This window comes from Tachysurus vachellii, chromosome 8 (genome assembly GCF_030014155.1).
Source record: "Tachysurus vachellii isolate PV-2020 chromosome 8, HZAU_Pvac_v1, whole genome shotgun sequence".
Taxonomy (NCBI): domain Eukaryota; kingdom Metazoa; phylum Chordata; class Actinopteri; order Siluriformes; family Bagridae; genus Tachysurus; species Tachysurus vachellii.
The window spans coordinates 20,594,244-20,611,503 of record NC_083467.1 but is presented as its reverse complement, the minus strand read 5'-3'; the positions used below and the strand labels follow the sequence as shown (position 1 = coordinate 20,611,503).

The 17,260-nt window shown below is 39.1% G+C and overlaps 1 protein-coding gene across 1 annotated transcript; it reads right to left on the bottom strand.

The window, feature by feature from the left end:
• Positions 1 to 1,014: 1,014 nt before the first annotated feature.
• On the bottom strand, positions 1,015 to 14,653 carry igfbp2b (insulin-like growth factor binding protein 2b). The gene is made up of 4 exons (XM_060876851.1): positions 14,050 to 14,653; positions 6,560 to 6,717; positions 4,657 to 4,797; positions 1,015 to 3,474 (listed from the first exon to the last, which is right to left on the bottom strand). Exons 1-4 carry the CDS (start codon positions 14,432 to 14,434, stop codon positions 3,316 to 3,318), a joined length of 843 nt encoding a protein of 280 aa, XP_060732834.1. The 5' UTR covers positions 14,435 to 14,653; the 3' UTR covers positions 1,015 to 3,315.
• Positions 14,654 to 17,260: the final 2,607 nt, after the last annotated feature.

Sequence of the window (17,260 nt, the reverse complement as noted above, 5' to 3'; positions counted from 1 at the left end):
TGCTCAGAGATTCCCTATAAAGGGACCTTGGATTTTTATTGAATTTTTTTTTTCTTTTTGGAAGGTGGGCCTGTCTACAAAACATTCGAAAACACTGCGTTTTATAATAATGATTATATTTGTGTTTACTATTATTTACTCATTCATCCATTTATCTTTGCTACAATAACTGCTTCATCCCAGTCAGAGTCATGGTTTATTGAGACTTTATCAAGGCAGGAGATTTCACCCAGCCAATCCATCATAACATATCATCCACACACACATTCATACTTAAGGGAAATTTAGTGTATCCAAACAACTTACCGGTATGTTTTTGGTCACTAAAGAACCCAGAGTGAATCTACAAGAACACTCAAGAGAATATGCAAAATTCCATGAAGACATTAAACCGAGCTCAGGATAAAAACAGGGACAATGGAGCTGTGAGACTGGAATGCTATTACAATTAGTAGTAGAAGTAGACTAGTAGTGATAAGAGTACTAGTAATACATAGACTACCCAGCTTATTATTAATTAATTTCTCTTAAGACATAACATCCAGCGACGTCTATGAATTATTCAGTAACCTCAATAAACCTACGGCCAAAAGTTACTGAGTTATAAGAGTGAGCAATGTAGCTTTGGACCTGTCATGGACCCTGGGATTTAAGACTTAAGGGAATAACCAAATAGGTTCTTAGGTCTAACTTTTTTCCACTAAGAAAACAGTATGATTACTATGTTACATAGCCATAACTAAAAGGAATACAAAAAGAGCCAGTGTTTCCTTCTTGATTGTTTTCAAGGATTGTTTTTGTCTTACAGATCTCTTGTTTTTAAGAAAAAAAAACTCCCTTGGGGTAGGTTTGTGCCAATGTCATGGCAGCCAACCCAACACATACAATGTACAGTTCAACCACAATGACTGCTGTCTCTATGGAAGAGTTGAAACAAAAAACAACAACTCACTTTTAGTCTGTTGTGTCCATTTTTTTCTATAAACTTTAATGAAAGAAGCATGACACGAGGGCTGAAAGTAACATGTTTAATCATATTGTCATTTATTACAGGCCTTTAAAAATATCTTTGTTGGTTGGCATGCATGTATGGCTTTCACAATCCCTTTTTGAATTGCAAGCAGGCACTTCATTTCCAATGAGAAAAGATACAAGAAGCATGCTGCATTAGTGGTCACCAGTAAACTTTACTATCTGATGCTGGTGTGCCTCCCAATACTCGGTGGCATGCAATGCAACAACAACAAGAAAAAAAGGGGAAAAAAATGTAAAAAGTGAAAGTGTGCGAGGCTAGTACATTGTGTGCTGTGTAGGATTTGCTTAAGAAATTCCTGTCGCCTGTCCGAAGCCGTCCAAACAGCACGCAGCTCTGACATTTTTACACTGCAGCAGATGGCAAACACCACTTCCCTCTGTCATCTGGCTACAGGCATGGCACAGCAACCCCCTCTACACACACACAACCAAATTCTTTCACTCCTTCAGCACAGCTCTGGCAAATCAATATGCTCAAAAAACCACAGGAATTGGTTTTGCTTTGTTTTCAATCTAGGTCAGACTCAAACTACCATAAAATTTACTGTACCACCAGAGGGGAGGCAGTAATCTATTTTGGAAGCCAGCCCAAATGGAAAACTCATAGCCAGAGTCTCAGCAGCCTATGTGCTGGCCCCAAAACCCCACATGGGGGGAGCAGGGTTTAGGAGAGCCAGGCTGTAGCACCATAATACACTCTAAAAAAAGAAAATCTATGAAAGCTAATTTTAAAGGCGAGCTGGACATGGCAACACCATGTGAGCTAGTGAAGGTTAATATGTTATCTGAGAGGCAAAGCTCACAGAAATCTCCAAACAGAGTAGAACGGCTTTTTCGCCGAGCTCTTAGGCCTACGCACCATTTGTTTACAATCGATCAGCTTAATATCAGCTGCTATTTATGGATCCTGTCTATTTAATCTGTCCAATGCTACACTTAGACAGAGAGAGAGAGAGAGAGAGAAAGAGAGATACAGAGGGAGAGAGAGAGAGAGAGAGAGAGAGAGAGAAACAAACATAAAGGGAGAACAAGAGAGACAAAGATGGAAAGACTTGATAGACAAGCATGATCGTACTTCACAGACCGAAAAAAATGTAACTATAGCTTTCAAGGACAATCGCTGCCTAAGCGCACAACATTTACACTAAACGAATCAGACCAGGTGGGAAAGCTCCTGACACGGCAAGCTTAGCAGCCCCCCTCAACCTGTGGACCAATCGGCATCCTTTCACACATCTCGAGACCCCATCTAAACCAACCACTAAATCTTCCAAATGCCAAATGGGCCCTCCAGTCACCCCACAGTCATGGGAATTGTGAAATAGCAAAATATAAAGTACAGCCCATCTGCATTGCAGGCATATATTTGCAAACCTGTGTTTATTTATAGGTACTTAAACCACTTAATATTGCATTTGTCAGTGTCAGCTTTGTGTCCTAATCTTGACCTCTGTCAGCACATCATTAGTAACAATTTCTGTTCCCAAGCCTACCTTTCCACCCGTATTTTTTCCCCATATGACTGGAAGGAGAGAATAGGGGGAAAAGTCCATCAGCTGCCAACTTTGGCTACACTCAGATACACATGCATATATACACACACGCAACTGTGCACTGAGTAACCCTGCAAACACCCCACAGACAAGGCCAGTACAGAGCATGCAGCTCCACATGGTTCGGTAGGGTGAGTCAAAGAGAGGAGGCGGTTTTGAATATAAGTAAACAGCACTGATGGTGTCCGTGCACATGGAACAACCACAAAAAGGAGGGACAAACATAGAAAACAAATCCATGCAAATAAAGTACATTGTTAGCAGGACACTGCTTAAAATTATACTTTAGCATTCCTACTTTGGTACATGTTTAATGTTATACAAGCAGCAGCACAGGAGTGGTTGTAGCTTATGTTAGCCTGGCTCTAAAACGAAGGTGGGAATGAGACCAAATAGACAAAGTTGCACGAACTGTTACATACTGGGATTTGTACTGCAGCTACACTAGAAAATAGTCATAGGATGAGAAGAGTCTGTCTAGACTAACTGTGTTAATGTACAGGCTATAATAAGAGCACACAACACCAGTCTATTGTCATTAAATGTAGCATATACGTAGTTCACATTTGTCTGAATGTGGTGCTTTCTATTGTTATTTCATGAAATAAAAAGGCAAATCATAACAGGTTTGAAATACGTTCCACATACAGACACACAAAAATATATGCTTGCACACTTGTCTCTCTAGCTTTGTCTCTCGTTGTTCTGTCGCTCCACACATCCACATCTATTTGTACAGGCTGGTAGTGGACTTGAGCTCAGGTCCCACGTAGTACTGGCTGCAGTTTGGGTCACCCCTCACTCTGATGGATGAAGGAATCTGGATACCAGTATGAGGGTTCACGCACCAACATTCACCCCTTTGCCCGTGGGTGGACATGTGGCACTGGAACAAAAAGAGACAGGAAGTTTCCCTGGTTAATGAAGTGGTCAGTACGGTGATTACAAGCGAGATGTGGAGGGTGGAGCCAAACCCCGGCAACAACCGTACCCGCCTCATTGGTCACAGCACGGCTCTCTGACCCCCCACTGAGCACTCCCAAAATGAGGTCATAATTGAATCGGACACAGCTTAAACAGGGACCTCGGAAAAAAAAAACATGCAAGAAAACAAACTTTCCAATTTTTTCCTTCAGTAGGAAAGGACAAAGCCCTGACAGTTACATTAATTACACAAGGAACAAGATGTTTTACAGAACAATTCAGGGTGGAGAGGTAAACTTTTCAAGCCTGGGAAAAGTGAGCTTTTGCATAAAAACAAGGCGATCATTTTATTTGTACCAGGGAAGATTGGCCTTGTTTTACCTCTATCATGTAACGCTATGTGTCACTATGCTGAGAAAGATTGCGCATATCATTGTTTTGGCTCTAAAAATAAGTGGGTCTAAGTCAAGGACATGCAAGAGGTTAAAAAAAAAAAACTGCAACTGCAAAACATAAGGGTCTAACTTCCCACAGGCTGGAGACAGTCAGTAAGCAAACATGTTTATGACCTTGTAACTTGCAGCTTAGACTTTGTTGCTGCTTTAACAGAGCACTATTACTTCCGAAAGTGTTTTTCCGATTATTCTAATCCCTATTCTACTCTAGTTCATTTTAGGGCAGACTATGCAAGCAGTGTGGATGAGAGGTTATATATTGCTTCATGTTTGATTGCAAGATGTGTTGGTAATTGTGCATGATTTTTCTTTTCTAAGTAAAAAAAGTGTTGACAGATTTGAGGATGCCTTTGCTTGATTTTACTTCTTGTTGCTTAATGTCCCAGGGGCAAGAACTATTGGGCCCTATTGCAGGCCCTTAACGCTTTAGCTGCATGCTCAGCTGCATGCTTGAGACATACAGTATCCTGACTCGGGTCAAATCTTTGCTCCGAATGTATCATACTGTGACAAATGCAAATGAATCAATGTAAAATGGAAAGCTAAATGTTTACCATGACTATTATTCAAAAGCTCTTTATGGTGCAGAGTCAGATGTTCCATAATGGATGACTCCCAGTGTAGCATGGTTAAAATAACGAAATTCCAGCAGCTAGGTCAGTTATATATCCCGTCATGTTACAACATACCTGTTTTACATTATATTGTCCGTTACTGTCACAGTTTGGAAACTTTAGCTCATACAGGTTCTCCAGATGTCCCTTGTTGTCATGGAAGGTCATTTTGGAGATCTCTTCCAGCACCTTATCCAGCTCCTGCTGACATTGACTCTGTTCAGCCAGAAAGACACACACAGTAGACAAGAGAGTAAGCAAGATAAGAACCAGTCCGGCAGCTTCAGGAAACATAGCCGATATTCATCTCTTTTTTTTCCCTGGGCTACACTTTCACTCTTTTTTCTCTCTCTCTGTTCTATCACAAGGAAAGGCGCCACTCTATTACTCTCTAACACCCCCCCCCCTCCCCACACACACACACACACACACACTTTTTTTTTCTGTCTCTTATTCTGGCTGCTTTTTGCTTGGCCCAGGATAAGAGGGTACAAAAAGTGGGCCATGCCAGGGATCTTATCCATATCATAGCATAGTTCTGCAGAGCAGATGACTGCTTGCTGTACTCAGGTTCTGGCTCTCAACATATCAATCTGACATATTCATGCAGTCTCTGTTGTCTGTTGGAGATGGGTGCTGGATGAACATGGGCAATTTCTCAATCGTTCCTTCATACTAAATCCAGCTCCAGCTTTCCTGGTCACTCCCTTATACATTTACACCAGTCGTATTGTTGTCTCTGCTGTTGATCTCTAATGCTTTCATTGCATGTCTTGGACAGTTCTTATTTAACAGTCAACAGCATACACAGAGTTAATCACAGGGGACAATTTAATATAGCATTGTTGTTGTTTTACAGGTTGGAAAAATCTCAAAATCTCATAATATTATGGTTATTCTTATATTACAATAATAATAATAATAATAATAATAATAATAGCTTTTCAGGACAGGAACAATTTTCTAATGTACTGAACTGTGACATAAATATTAATAAATAAAAAAATATTGTGCAAGAAATTGCTGAAACAACCTGGCTACAGCCAGAGAACAGTAATGGAAGATTAGGATTGTTGTTTCAGGATGAAGTCATGCAGCAGCAGTCAGCTGGCTGGAGACTTAGAAGATCCAGGTAGGGCATGGTACATTTCCAAGAAAAGCTAATTAACTTGCTGTAGATAAATGTGATGGCCAAAGGTGATAAGGGTAAGTTGCAGAAATACCAACGTGATAAGGGCTAGCTCATATAAAATTACCAATGATGCCAAGCGTTTGTTCTCTTCCAGCAAGGCATTTGCCACTGTCTGCTGTCACCAATCAGTTAATAATGACAAAAAACTCCTAAAAAAATTGTATGGAGAGCTACATAAGTTCTGACATATAAAGAGCACATTCAGCTTCTCTACCTGCACTTGCATTGTCAATAGCTTATCTGTACAACCTTGTTAACGTATTGAATTTTTTTCATCACACAAACAATGCATCCAATACAGTATGTCATATATATATATATATATATTTATTTATTTATTTATTTTCAGAATATTAAATTTCTAGGTGTGTTGTGATGTATGTCAGTGTGGTAACCAGAAGATGGCACTGCTGTACTGAACACAATGCTAGCCAAACACAGTGTGAGGTTTTACATGAATTGTTGCAGAGTCTGTGCTATTATAATCCAGTGGTGCATCAAAATTATTAGGCATACATTCATCCTACCTCATCCCTATCATGGAGAAAAAGCCCAGCACCAATTTGGAAAAACCTCATTTTCGCAACCTGTCCTCTTAGTACACCAGTCAGCCAGACTGCATGATATAAAATGTAATAATTGGCCTCTCAAAATTCATTCTAGTCTATCAAAGACCATAGCTGACACCCTGCACTATCCCTATGGCCATACAGGGATTTACTGGGATGCGAGTAGTGTAAGAGGTCATGATCAGTGTTGTTTACGTCCACCCTAACAGAATCTTACCATTCTGGGACGAGGGTTTTTGGGCTCATCCACACGGTTCATCATTCTAGTCTTCTGCTCGTTCTGGTGATGCTTAAACATAGTCTCCCTCATGTGCCAGTAGTTGGCATCTCTGTTTGGCTTCCTCAGGATTGGAGGCCTCGTGGCATATGGTTCTCCTGACAGACAGAAAGTTAAAGATTCTATTTATACATTACAGATAGAGAAATAATCAAACAGGTGAATGTGGCTTCATAATTTCAAATTCATAAAAAAATGACAGTGTCTCAAGTTGTACAAAAAGGTATGAAGTCTCGAATAAGGGTTAGGGGCAAGGGGAGGGTTTGAAACATACAAATATGTGACCACAATGCATTGCGCTTATTTCTTCAAATAAGAGAGATGCTGGAAAAGGCTTGAAGTGGAAGCTGTGGATCTGGCGTGCATGTTTTTTGGACAGTGGAAGGAAACCAAAAAACCTTGAGAAAACATGTGAACACTAGAACCAAACTCAGCACAACTTGTAACCCAAGCGAAGGATTGAACCCAGGACCCTGAAGCTTTGAGTCAGGAATGCTACACACTGTGCCTCCCAAAGACATTAGTTAAAATGGAATAATGTCTGAGCAAGCCACCCACTTTCATGGCCAGTAGCATGAAAGGTACTGGAATTTGTGGGAGCTTAAACTGATGATGATTAGATCACAGCTGAGGATTTGTGGTTATGGTTGTTTGAGATGGGCAATGGAAGTATTATGAGATAACAAGCTATTACAATCAATCAATTACTTTAAAAAGCAGAATAGCTGTCTTCTTCTCATGAACAATTTTAGTTAGAAAAGTAATTATATATATATATATATATATATATATATATATATATATATATATATATATATATATATATATATATATGCGTGTGTGTGTGTGTGTGTTTCTACTATTCCAATGCAAGGGGTACCAATCTGGTACCAGTCTGTTTTATGATCCCATAAGTGTATGACCTCATTCTTGGTCCCTTTTGGCCACTGGCAGATCACATGTGCATGCTTATTTTTGTCCACTATAATCAGGGTACTATCATGGTGCAATTACCATCATTTCCATCAAATGATCCCTTCCTTTTTTCTGTTTGTCCTGGCATTCAGATCACTCCCTTGAGGGACTACACTGGGGAATGTCACTCTCGGTAAATGTCAGTTCTAATGTGGGTTGGTCATTCAGTGCCTGTTTGGCTAGCTCAGTAACATTACTTGGCTCCATGCTCTCATAATTTTCGGTAGTGTGCACAGTTGAAGGAATGGGTGCCATGGAGAGTAGCACCCGTAGGCCATGTGCCCAGTTCTAGGTGCTGAAACAGTGGCTGGCTTAATGTCAACACAGGCCTGAGCACTGGATCTGATACAGCTGAAGGAGGATGACTACTCTGTGCATTGTCTAGCCATAGCTGCTTCAGTCTTGAATTTCATGCCAGGTTATGAGGAAAAGGCCTAAGAATAGTATCAAGAAACTGCTGGGCAAGTTTTCCAGAGCTTGCCTCATTTCAAATTGCTAGTGGGTGTGCTTTTTTGGTGGACACCTGCAGTTACGTAGACACTAAAGCATCCCCTCTCCTTGGTCACATTCCTGGGTCAGTCCAAGCAACACCTCCTACTCAAAGTCCCTTCAATACCTCTTTCTTTCCTCTTTCCATTCAGTGTGTGGGCTATGTTTTGATTCACAGTACATACAGTATGCAGGCATCAAATAATTTATTTTCTCTGGTGGAACTGAACCTTGGCCTGAGGAAGATATCATCTTTGAAGTATGCGTAGTATCAATATATACTTGGAGATTTAGATTTGTCATGACATTTATCTCACCTAATCTATTTAAGTATTGTTTTGACATAACGTACAGTCATTGCAGTATCCGAGTTGCAATTTACAGTATACTAGTACACAAGTAGAAGAATACATATCAGCATACATACTCCGATTCAGTACGCTTGTATCTGTATAGCACTTGTAACAGTAGATATTGTCATGAAACAGCTCTATAGAAATCCTGGATGTTGATTTTCTATCTCTAATAAGCAAGCAAGTGGCATCCGTGACAAGGAAAATCTCCCTGAGATGGCATGAGGCGATGACAATGGAACCAGACTCAAAGGGAACACATCCTCTACTGTGAGACACTTGATTGTGAGAATATTATTTACAGGTTTAACTCAAAATGTTCCACATAAATAACTATACACATAGCTACTTATATAGCTCAGCTACAGTACACTGTTTTCTCTTTTTATCTTTATGTGCTATGTACCCCTAGAGCAGCAGTACAGGAAGCCCTCCTGCTGTTACTAATATACATTTCTGACATTACACTCCAATTTTTTTTTATAACTTAGATGTAAAATATAACAATGTCTGGGCCTTAAGGCTATAATTAAGATATATTGTGAGCAAAACTGTATGCAAATTGACTATACTGCTTGTGGTTGCTGATTATTCTGAATTTTTCGGATGTATCTATGGCCACTTTTCTAGCATTTTAATCTAAAAAAAAAACAAACAAAAAAAAATAGCTGAATGAAGCGAACAAAGCACATTCCAGCCTATAAATGGTTAAAGTTATAGGTCAGAAGAATAAACTGCCTGCGCGTCACGCTGAATTTTCGAATTAACTGTTGGAAAAGGGCCAGTCTCTGGTGAGCATTCCTAAGAGTGCTGTGGGATTTGTTTAACACTTTGAAAGTAGCCTACAATCCTACCTAAATGCTGATAACCAGTGAATGGGAAAAACACCCCCTCACTGTGGTGAAGTCCTTCACCACAGACAGTGTCTTGCATAAGTATTGCATAAGTACTGTACCAGTGCCAGTGTGAAACCCCTAAATTAGTTCAGGTACATCCGGTTTCAATGAGATATTACATAATTCGTATGATACAGCTGTTAATGGAGTGTCTCGACATTTGTTTGAGAATATTCTATAGCCTAAAAGCAATATCATAGAGATCGAAGAGCTATTAAATAAGTTCCAGGGCAAAGATGTGAAAAAGAATCAATGGGGGATTTAAACATCATTAAAATGAAAAGAATATATTAAGTACTGACCCAGGGATAAGTATGTTAATACTTATGCAACCATTAAACGTATGCTTTTTAATTAACCTTCTTTGGATGTTTGTAATAATCTCTATTAAGTCCACTCATTTCTTAGATGTAACACTAAAAATTGTGGAAAAGTTCAAGATTTACTTTTTGAGTCTTTTGTTTGGTGCTGAAACATTTACTGTCTTCTTGTCTGAAGTACATTTTGCATATTGTCGTATTTTATTTAATCAGAAAACAAAATGATCTTATATAGCATACAGACTGTGAGCTGCCTCCCAAGCAGTATGCACCCATAGTAATCTTTTGTCTTAGCTGTAAATATAATTGCAAAGATGAGACAGCAGTGTTGTGTTGTACTGTACATCAGAATCCCACTTGAAGTAGAGATGATGAATCAGCAAACATCAGTGTGCACAGGGAAATGCCTGCAGGCCCATCATGTGCAGAATCTGTATGTGGTTATGTTTTTCTATCTTGCTGGTGACCACATGTCTTCATAAGCAAATACATATCTGACGGCATTGACAACATTTGCTTGAGCCCCATGTGGAAAAAACACTGTATTAATTGACTGCAGTAAAATGTATGCTAATTGAAGGTCCTCACAAGGGTAGTAAGACAAATGTGTGTGTGTGTGTGTGTGTGTGTGTGTGTGTGTCGCAATGAATATATATTTCAAAGCATGCAAACGTAAATGCAATTATAACGTTCACTTTTGCCTTCTGTTATTCAGGAGCTGCTCTTGTTACATATTAAAAGTTAAACATACTTTTAGTGCTGCTCAATAAAAAATACTCTGATACAAAATAACCTCAGAGGGGATTTCCTGGAGATGTTGCTAAAGACAAATGGTATCAGCAACTTGGATTCATGTTGTAGCATGGTGTTGATCTCTATCTGGCACCATGGTAACTGTATTTTACTTATTGAAGGCTGCCAAATCTCAGGCTTTTAACAAGCTGTTGAGCAACAGTAACTTTGTTACACCCACCTAGCATGTGGCTAGGCATCTGACATTTACACCAGGGGTTACCATATACACTATCTAAATGGAGAACTTAGAAACATTGGCAAAAAAGCAATAGAACAAGCAAAGTAAAACAGCCTCCAAGTTCAAAACCACTTTAAATACCCAACAATATAAGAGATATTCTTTATGTGGGAGGAGGTCATAAAAACTCTGTTTTTCATATTGTGCTGCTCTGAATGCAAAATGTCAAAACTGGCACCAAGCACCACACACACTGCTAAACACCTTTAGTCATCCACTGCAGTTCCTCCCGCATGGACCTCATGGTTGTGAACATGCAAATATGCAGACACACTTCAGGCTTGAGGCTATATTTTTTTGTCATAACTGAGAAAAGTATTTTGTTTTGTTTTTTTTTTACAGTAAGTGCTCATCTGTTTACGGTTCATCTGTCTCACTTTTCAACTATCTCTACTTTTAGGTAAACACCACCTAAGGCCTCACATCAATTTGTCTGTTAGCATGGGGTGATTGACAGTTGGACGTGACAGTCTGAGTATACTGCTTTGAACTAATGATAGAGACTTAAAAGCACTCTTGTACGTCGCTCTGGATAAAGGGCGTCTGCCAAATGCTGAAAATGTAAATGTAAACTCAACCATGCTGCACGCTTCTGTTATCTGTGTATGGTAGTGGGCACAGGGAGTACACAAGCATTTATTTCCACCACCTGGCTGACACCCATGACACTTTTAACGCCCTCACCTTGGCCTCAGGCACATGTTAAAATAAATAAAAAAAAGTCAAGCCGGCCACAAGGAGCCTCTCTGGGGCCACAGGTGCCGACATGCAGCCGCCACCCGAGGCATCCCCACTCTAATTAGACTCTGTAGGGGTGCTGGAGAGAGGAAGGAGGGGGAAATTGGACAGGTCCAAGCACATCACACTCCCACAGGCTTCTAAAGGCAAGTAGAATACACTCACGCCTCAGTGGAAGAAATGAAATACAAACAGACAAGAGGTCTTTAAATGATAAAACTAAAGCTGAGAGATATCAGAGTGAGGGGGCAAGAGACAAAAGAAATTTGGACCTTTCTGTCTCCAAAACAGTTCTAGTTAATACCTAGTTCTAAGTTCCCCCAAATGTTCTAGTACCTCCACATTTCAAGTGAACTTTATCACTGAAAACATGAATGGAAGCAATACAAACGTTTTACACAATTTCCACTACCAAGAAACAATCGATTCAGGGTAAACCTGAGGCCTCAAGATACAATCCTTACTATAAACAATACTTTCACTGGGAAAGAAGCTAAACTGTTATAAACATACAGTATATCAGCAGAAGCCACACAAGCACATCGGTGAAGTTGCTGATCAATATGTTTCATGATTAAGTTTGCTACTGGGAAACCCTACTTTGAAAGCATTGCATGAATAATCCATGTTCTGGAGTACATATTATCAAAATTACTAACAAAGCTGAGCCATATTTCCCATGTTCCATGCAGGAGCAGGGCTGTGATGGAGCATTAGTTGAATTTCACAATGCACATATAACGTTAATGACAGAAAACATAAGACTGAACTTTAGAAAACACTGCAAAAGATGAGGGCACCTGAAAATATAGAGAAACAACAAAAGAATTTTAACTAGATAATACTAACAGTTGATGTTATTGAACACAACTTGGTGAAAACTCTATCCTGTTTCAGTGTTGGACCAGTGTAACAGCAAATCTGAGTCACCAGGCCTGATGCGGCCAGATTATTCACCCCTGGTGGTTTGGCAGATCCAGTTTTCGAATTTTTGGGCATCACAAAATACAATGTTTTGTGCAGAAATATCAAACCAATCCAGCCAGGCAGATTCACTTGAGAGACTGGAGCAAGCTCAAAGTTCAGTATGCTAATTGTTGCCAAACTACATTACTGTAGCTTTTCTCCCTCTTTGATTTCCTGGAAATTTAGCGGCAAGTTATGATAATGGCGGCCAATTTGTTTCAAAGTAAATGCCTCTGGCAAAGTGTAGCTTTTGTGATTATTAAAAAAAAGTTTTGTAGAATTTAGAATCAAGGTCATGTGCTTAACTAGTCTGATAAAGTGAGATAGTCAAAGAAACAGGCAGAAGCCCACTATCAACAGTTCAACGGGTAATGGGTTGTTTACTGGAGGGCAATGGCCTCCCAGTCAATCAGTAGCAACTTGCTTAAGTAACTTGATATTTTAGAAGTTTTAATAATGACAAAACAACAAATCGAACAATGGTCCGATAAGAGTACTCACACTCCATGACAAACACTAGGAAGCGGATTAAAAGCAATGAGGACAGCAGCAAGTTTCAAAGCTTTATAATCATGTGTGTATTGACATGTATGCTGAACACAGCAAAACCTTGTGCTGAACTCACGTCACTCACGCAACTATGAGTGGCAAAATATTGTCTGTTGTGTTACCGTAATGCTTTATCATATAGTGTCAAAATTATCATTTAGCATTCAAATGGAAAAATTGTTTTTGTTTGTTTTTTTGCAGCAGCAGCAGTAATGAACTTTAAAGATGAAATAAATGTGTTTTTCAATCACGACACAGATTTATTATATGAAAACCATGAAAAGTCGAATGTATTATATTATATTATACAATATTAAGTAATTAACATTTTTATCATAATATTATTATATTATTTAATATTATTTCTTTATTTCTTATGGAAATTAACCTTTTAACCCATTTTGTATCATATAAGCAGCTCTTTTAGTATTTTAGCATATACCTGTATATATATATATATATATATATATATATATATATATATATATATATATATATATATATGGTTATTCCAACTGACCATTAATTTAATACTAGAATTTTAGAAATCATATATCTAGCTTTGATCATGATTGTGATCTCTATCACACTTTTTTTGTTTGTTATTGTTGACCTCACGCCTCACTGGCTTTGCTTTATGGACCCCTGAGGGCTGACAGCCGTTATGAATTTTGGCCCCATGACATGTTAATGCACTGGGCCTCTCACCCCAGACAATTTGAGTTATCCTGGACAACTGCATAAAGGTCTGCTTAGGCCTAATGTCTACTTTGGGCTATTGACATCACCTTTACCTTCCTTTATTTCATGGAAAGCTTTCCTGTAGTACCTCAGATCCCTCATAATATCACCCACTTTGAGGGGCACTGATAGAACCTATACCCTACTGTAGCGCATGCTCGGTACATGCAAATCGTTGTATGTCGGATCTCGTACGAATGAAGTAAGATAAGTAAACGCCCCCAACTTTAGCCTTTGTAACTTTTTAATACGAATCGAGTCGTAGCAGTTGGTTAAAAAAATGCATGTGTGAGTCAATACATTTTGTGCTGTTTATGGGTCCATTCATATATGTTGCATATATTTCTAATGCACTTTACGCGTAACTCACCGTAATCGGACTCGAGGTCGCGCTCATCGTGCGCGTCTGTATTATCGGTTCTGACCTGGCAGCGCCCGAGTCCCCTCACCAGCTCGTCCAGCGGCATCTCGGCGCCTTCGCTCGGGGAACAGCGCAGGCCGCTTCCGCATCGCGCCGTGTAAACCCCGCACGGCTCTCCGAGCTGCAGCGCGCACACGGGACAGCAGCCGCATCCCGGCTCCCGCACCAGCTCAGTGCATGGGGTCGGGGGTTTGGGACATGCCGCCTGCTGCTCCGCTGTACAGCTCGGACAGCGGAATACGACCTCAGCGCCGGAGGAGGAGGAGGAGGAGGATGATGAGAAGAGCAGCGCCAAGTAGGCGAGCAACAAAGCGCGCACGCACAGCGACCGCATCGCGTTCTGCCGAGGCAGCGCTGAGTTTATGGAGCGCGAGAACACAAACCAGATAACGGTATTCCGTTACGGTCAGCTTCAGGTGCGGAAAAGCCCAAAAAACGGCTACGGACAGGTGAGGATTGCCAAGTCTGTCTGCTGGGTCCTATCTGCTGCCATGTTCCTCAGACACAACGGCTGGAAAAAAGGCAGACAAAATACCCCGACAGGCAAATAAGAGCACTTTGAGCCCTGCTTTAGTGCACACAAGCGGACACACGTGACAATGTTTTGGAGGACAGTACACGAGAAATACGAGGGTTTAGAGGAAAAAATGACGGTGACGCAATTCGACTTTTTGCTTTTCTACCATAAATTGGTAGAGGTTACATAGAGGTGGCATATCAAGGTCTTCAGTGAAAAATCTCCTGTGTGACGCCATAGACATATACAGAATATATCATGTCATGGTTGTTTGAACATCAAACAGTGTTTTATGAAACCAGGAATGAACAGAAGCAGAAAAATCCATTATAATGTATTTCTTATAAAAAAAAATAAAATAAAAAAGGATCTGATCGTAGTATGACAAAATACACACGCAACAGTGCGTAACTCTAATTACGCATTATATTATAGCAGCTAATACATGATCAAAAAAGTCACAACAATTCAGCAGGTGACGTCATATACTCATTTGCATTTTTCTGACATCAGTATCCTTATTTGCATATCAAAGCAAGATACCTGAAGAAGAATTGAATCAAGTTTTTTTTTTTTCAGTATAGAAAATAATGACTTTGGATTTTCTTTGGTTTAAAGTGTGCACGTCGAATAAACAACGTGATCAGTGATTGGTTGTTGGGAAAGTCGTGATTAGTTATTGGGCAAAATGGTGACTAGTAATTCGTTATTAGGAACAATTGTGAACAGTGATAGGTTGCTGGATCACTTTTGAGGTAATTTTTCATGCTATAGTGCTTGATTCTATCTGTCCATCCCATACATTTATTGCTGTCTCACTCTTATTTGATGGGTGTCTGTAAACACAATTTGTTTTCTATCTGAAGGTGAAATGTTTGACAATAAAGCTCTTATTTTAATTCAATTTTTTTTTAGTAGAAGTACCAGATTATTTGTGAAAGTTAGAATCGCTGCTTTGTACAACATGCACAGTTTACATTTCGAGTAGTCACCAGTGTCATTTAGCAGACTAACCTATGTTTTGTCACTTCTGTTCCTTCTCTACCACAATCCCTGTAATTGTAGGGATTAACTGTAACAAGTCTTGTAGTGAATGTGAGAGCTCTACTTAGGACTGATTAGTTGGACTTGCAGCATTTTTCTGTTGGAAAATGACGAGTATGGCCTGCACAGCCAGTCAGGGGTTTCTGAACACCTGGATTTTATAATGTTTTATTACAGTTTTAATCAGTATTAGTGTAACCAGTAAAGGACAAGGGCAAGTATTTAATGAAAAAATGTGAAAAAAGAAATGTTTTACTAAACATATACATCTCTCAGATTTTAATAGGACACTAAATGAGAGCTTTATTAAAAACATGTCTAGTTAGAAATATTATATATTATATATATAATTTTTCTGTAAATAAAATAATAATAATAGACAGTCATGGTGTATAGACAAATGTGTTGTATATTACAAATGCCTAATTTGAGTCCACCCTTTTTCCAATTAGATCTAGATTGTTTTAAAATACACTTTGCATACACTGTTCTTATTATAAAGTATGTAAGATATAACCACTGTTAAAAGCAAACTAGTAAGATAAAACATGTTGGGTATTCAAAAATTTTGGCTAGCACTGCATGTTCATATCTGTTGTAAGAACAGACAAACTCTCAGTAAAAAAAAAGTATTAAATTGTATTGTTCCTTCTTACAGGGACAGAAGCCTCAATCTGAACAATTAGTACGTATCATTTATGTAAAAATGTGCATGTAGTGTGCATTTACTCTAAAAGGTCATTATGTTCCAATTTTAAACCTCAAATCCCCCCATATCTACATTTCTATGCTATACATACATATTAAAGTTACACAAAGTGGAGGAAAGGTACACTTTATTTATTTTTAATTTTTTTAACCATGTATAGCAGTTTGCCACTGTAACAGTGGCAGCATTACATCTATCTTCTTAGCCGTTCAAAGTTTTTCTGAAAATACTGGAGGAATTTTCACCACGTGTGCTGAATATGATTATAGCAGACAACATCTAACTGATTTATGACTTTCAACATGGAGAAATCCATTTGATTAAATGGTCCTACTGGAGAAAGTGTCGGAAACACATTTCTTATTTGGTTTTTAACTTAAATCCGTCCAATCCAGTAAGCCGAACCTCATTCATATGGTACCCAGGGGTTGAGCAACTGGCAGCAGACTGGCTGAACCTTTTAAAGAGGGAGGCAACTAAGCATAAGGAACAAAGTGCTTTTACTCTTTTGCAAGGTTAACAAGCTTCCTGCCTTTGACCCATGGGTAAAGTCTGGGCTACTTAGCACAAAGCCATGTGGCAGGTTAAGAGCTGACGTCTGGATCATCTCAGCATCTCAGACTGCAATGATGTAATGTCTGACAGGATACTTCCTCATCTTGCTTTCAACAGCTCACCTGATTATACAAAAGTAGTAGTACATGGGTAATGACATTGATTGGTAAGGACTCTATAAACCATAATTAATCTAAACAAAGTAGCTCTCATGAACTGACATTTATATGTTTTTTTCATCCCAAATTAAAATAATATCTTTCTGAATGGTGACAACATAATGGAATATTCTTTTCAGCCCTGGTTCATTAAGGTGTTTTGTTATATAGATCACT

Coding starts and splice junctions, on each gene's coding strand:
- igfbp2b (XM_060876851.1), bottom strand. CDS start 14,434: ATGCGGTCGCTGTGCGTGCGCGCTTTGTTGCTCGCCTACTTGGCGCTG. Junction 6,718..14,049: donor CGACCTCGAGTCCGATTACG/GTGAGTTACGCG, acceptor TCTGTCTGTCAG/GAGAACCATATGCCACGAGG. Junction 4,798..6,559: donor AAAACCCTCGTCCCAGAATG/GTAAGATTCTGT, acceptor CTGGCTGAACAG/AGTCAATGTCAGCAGGAGCT.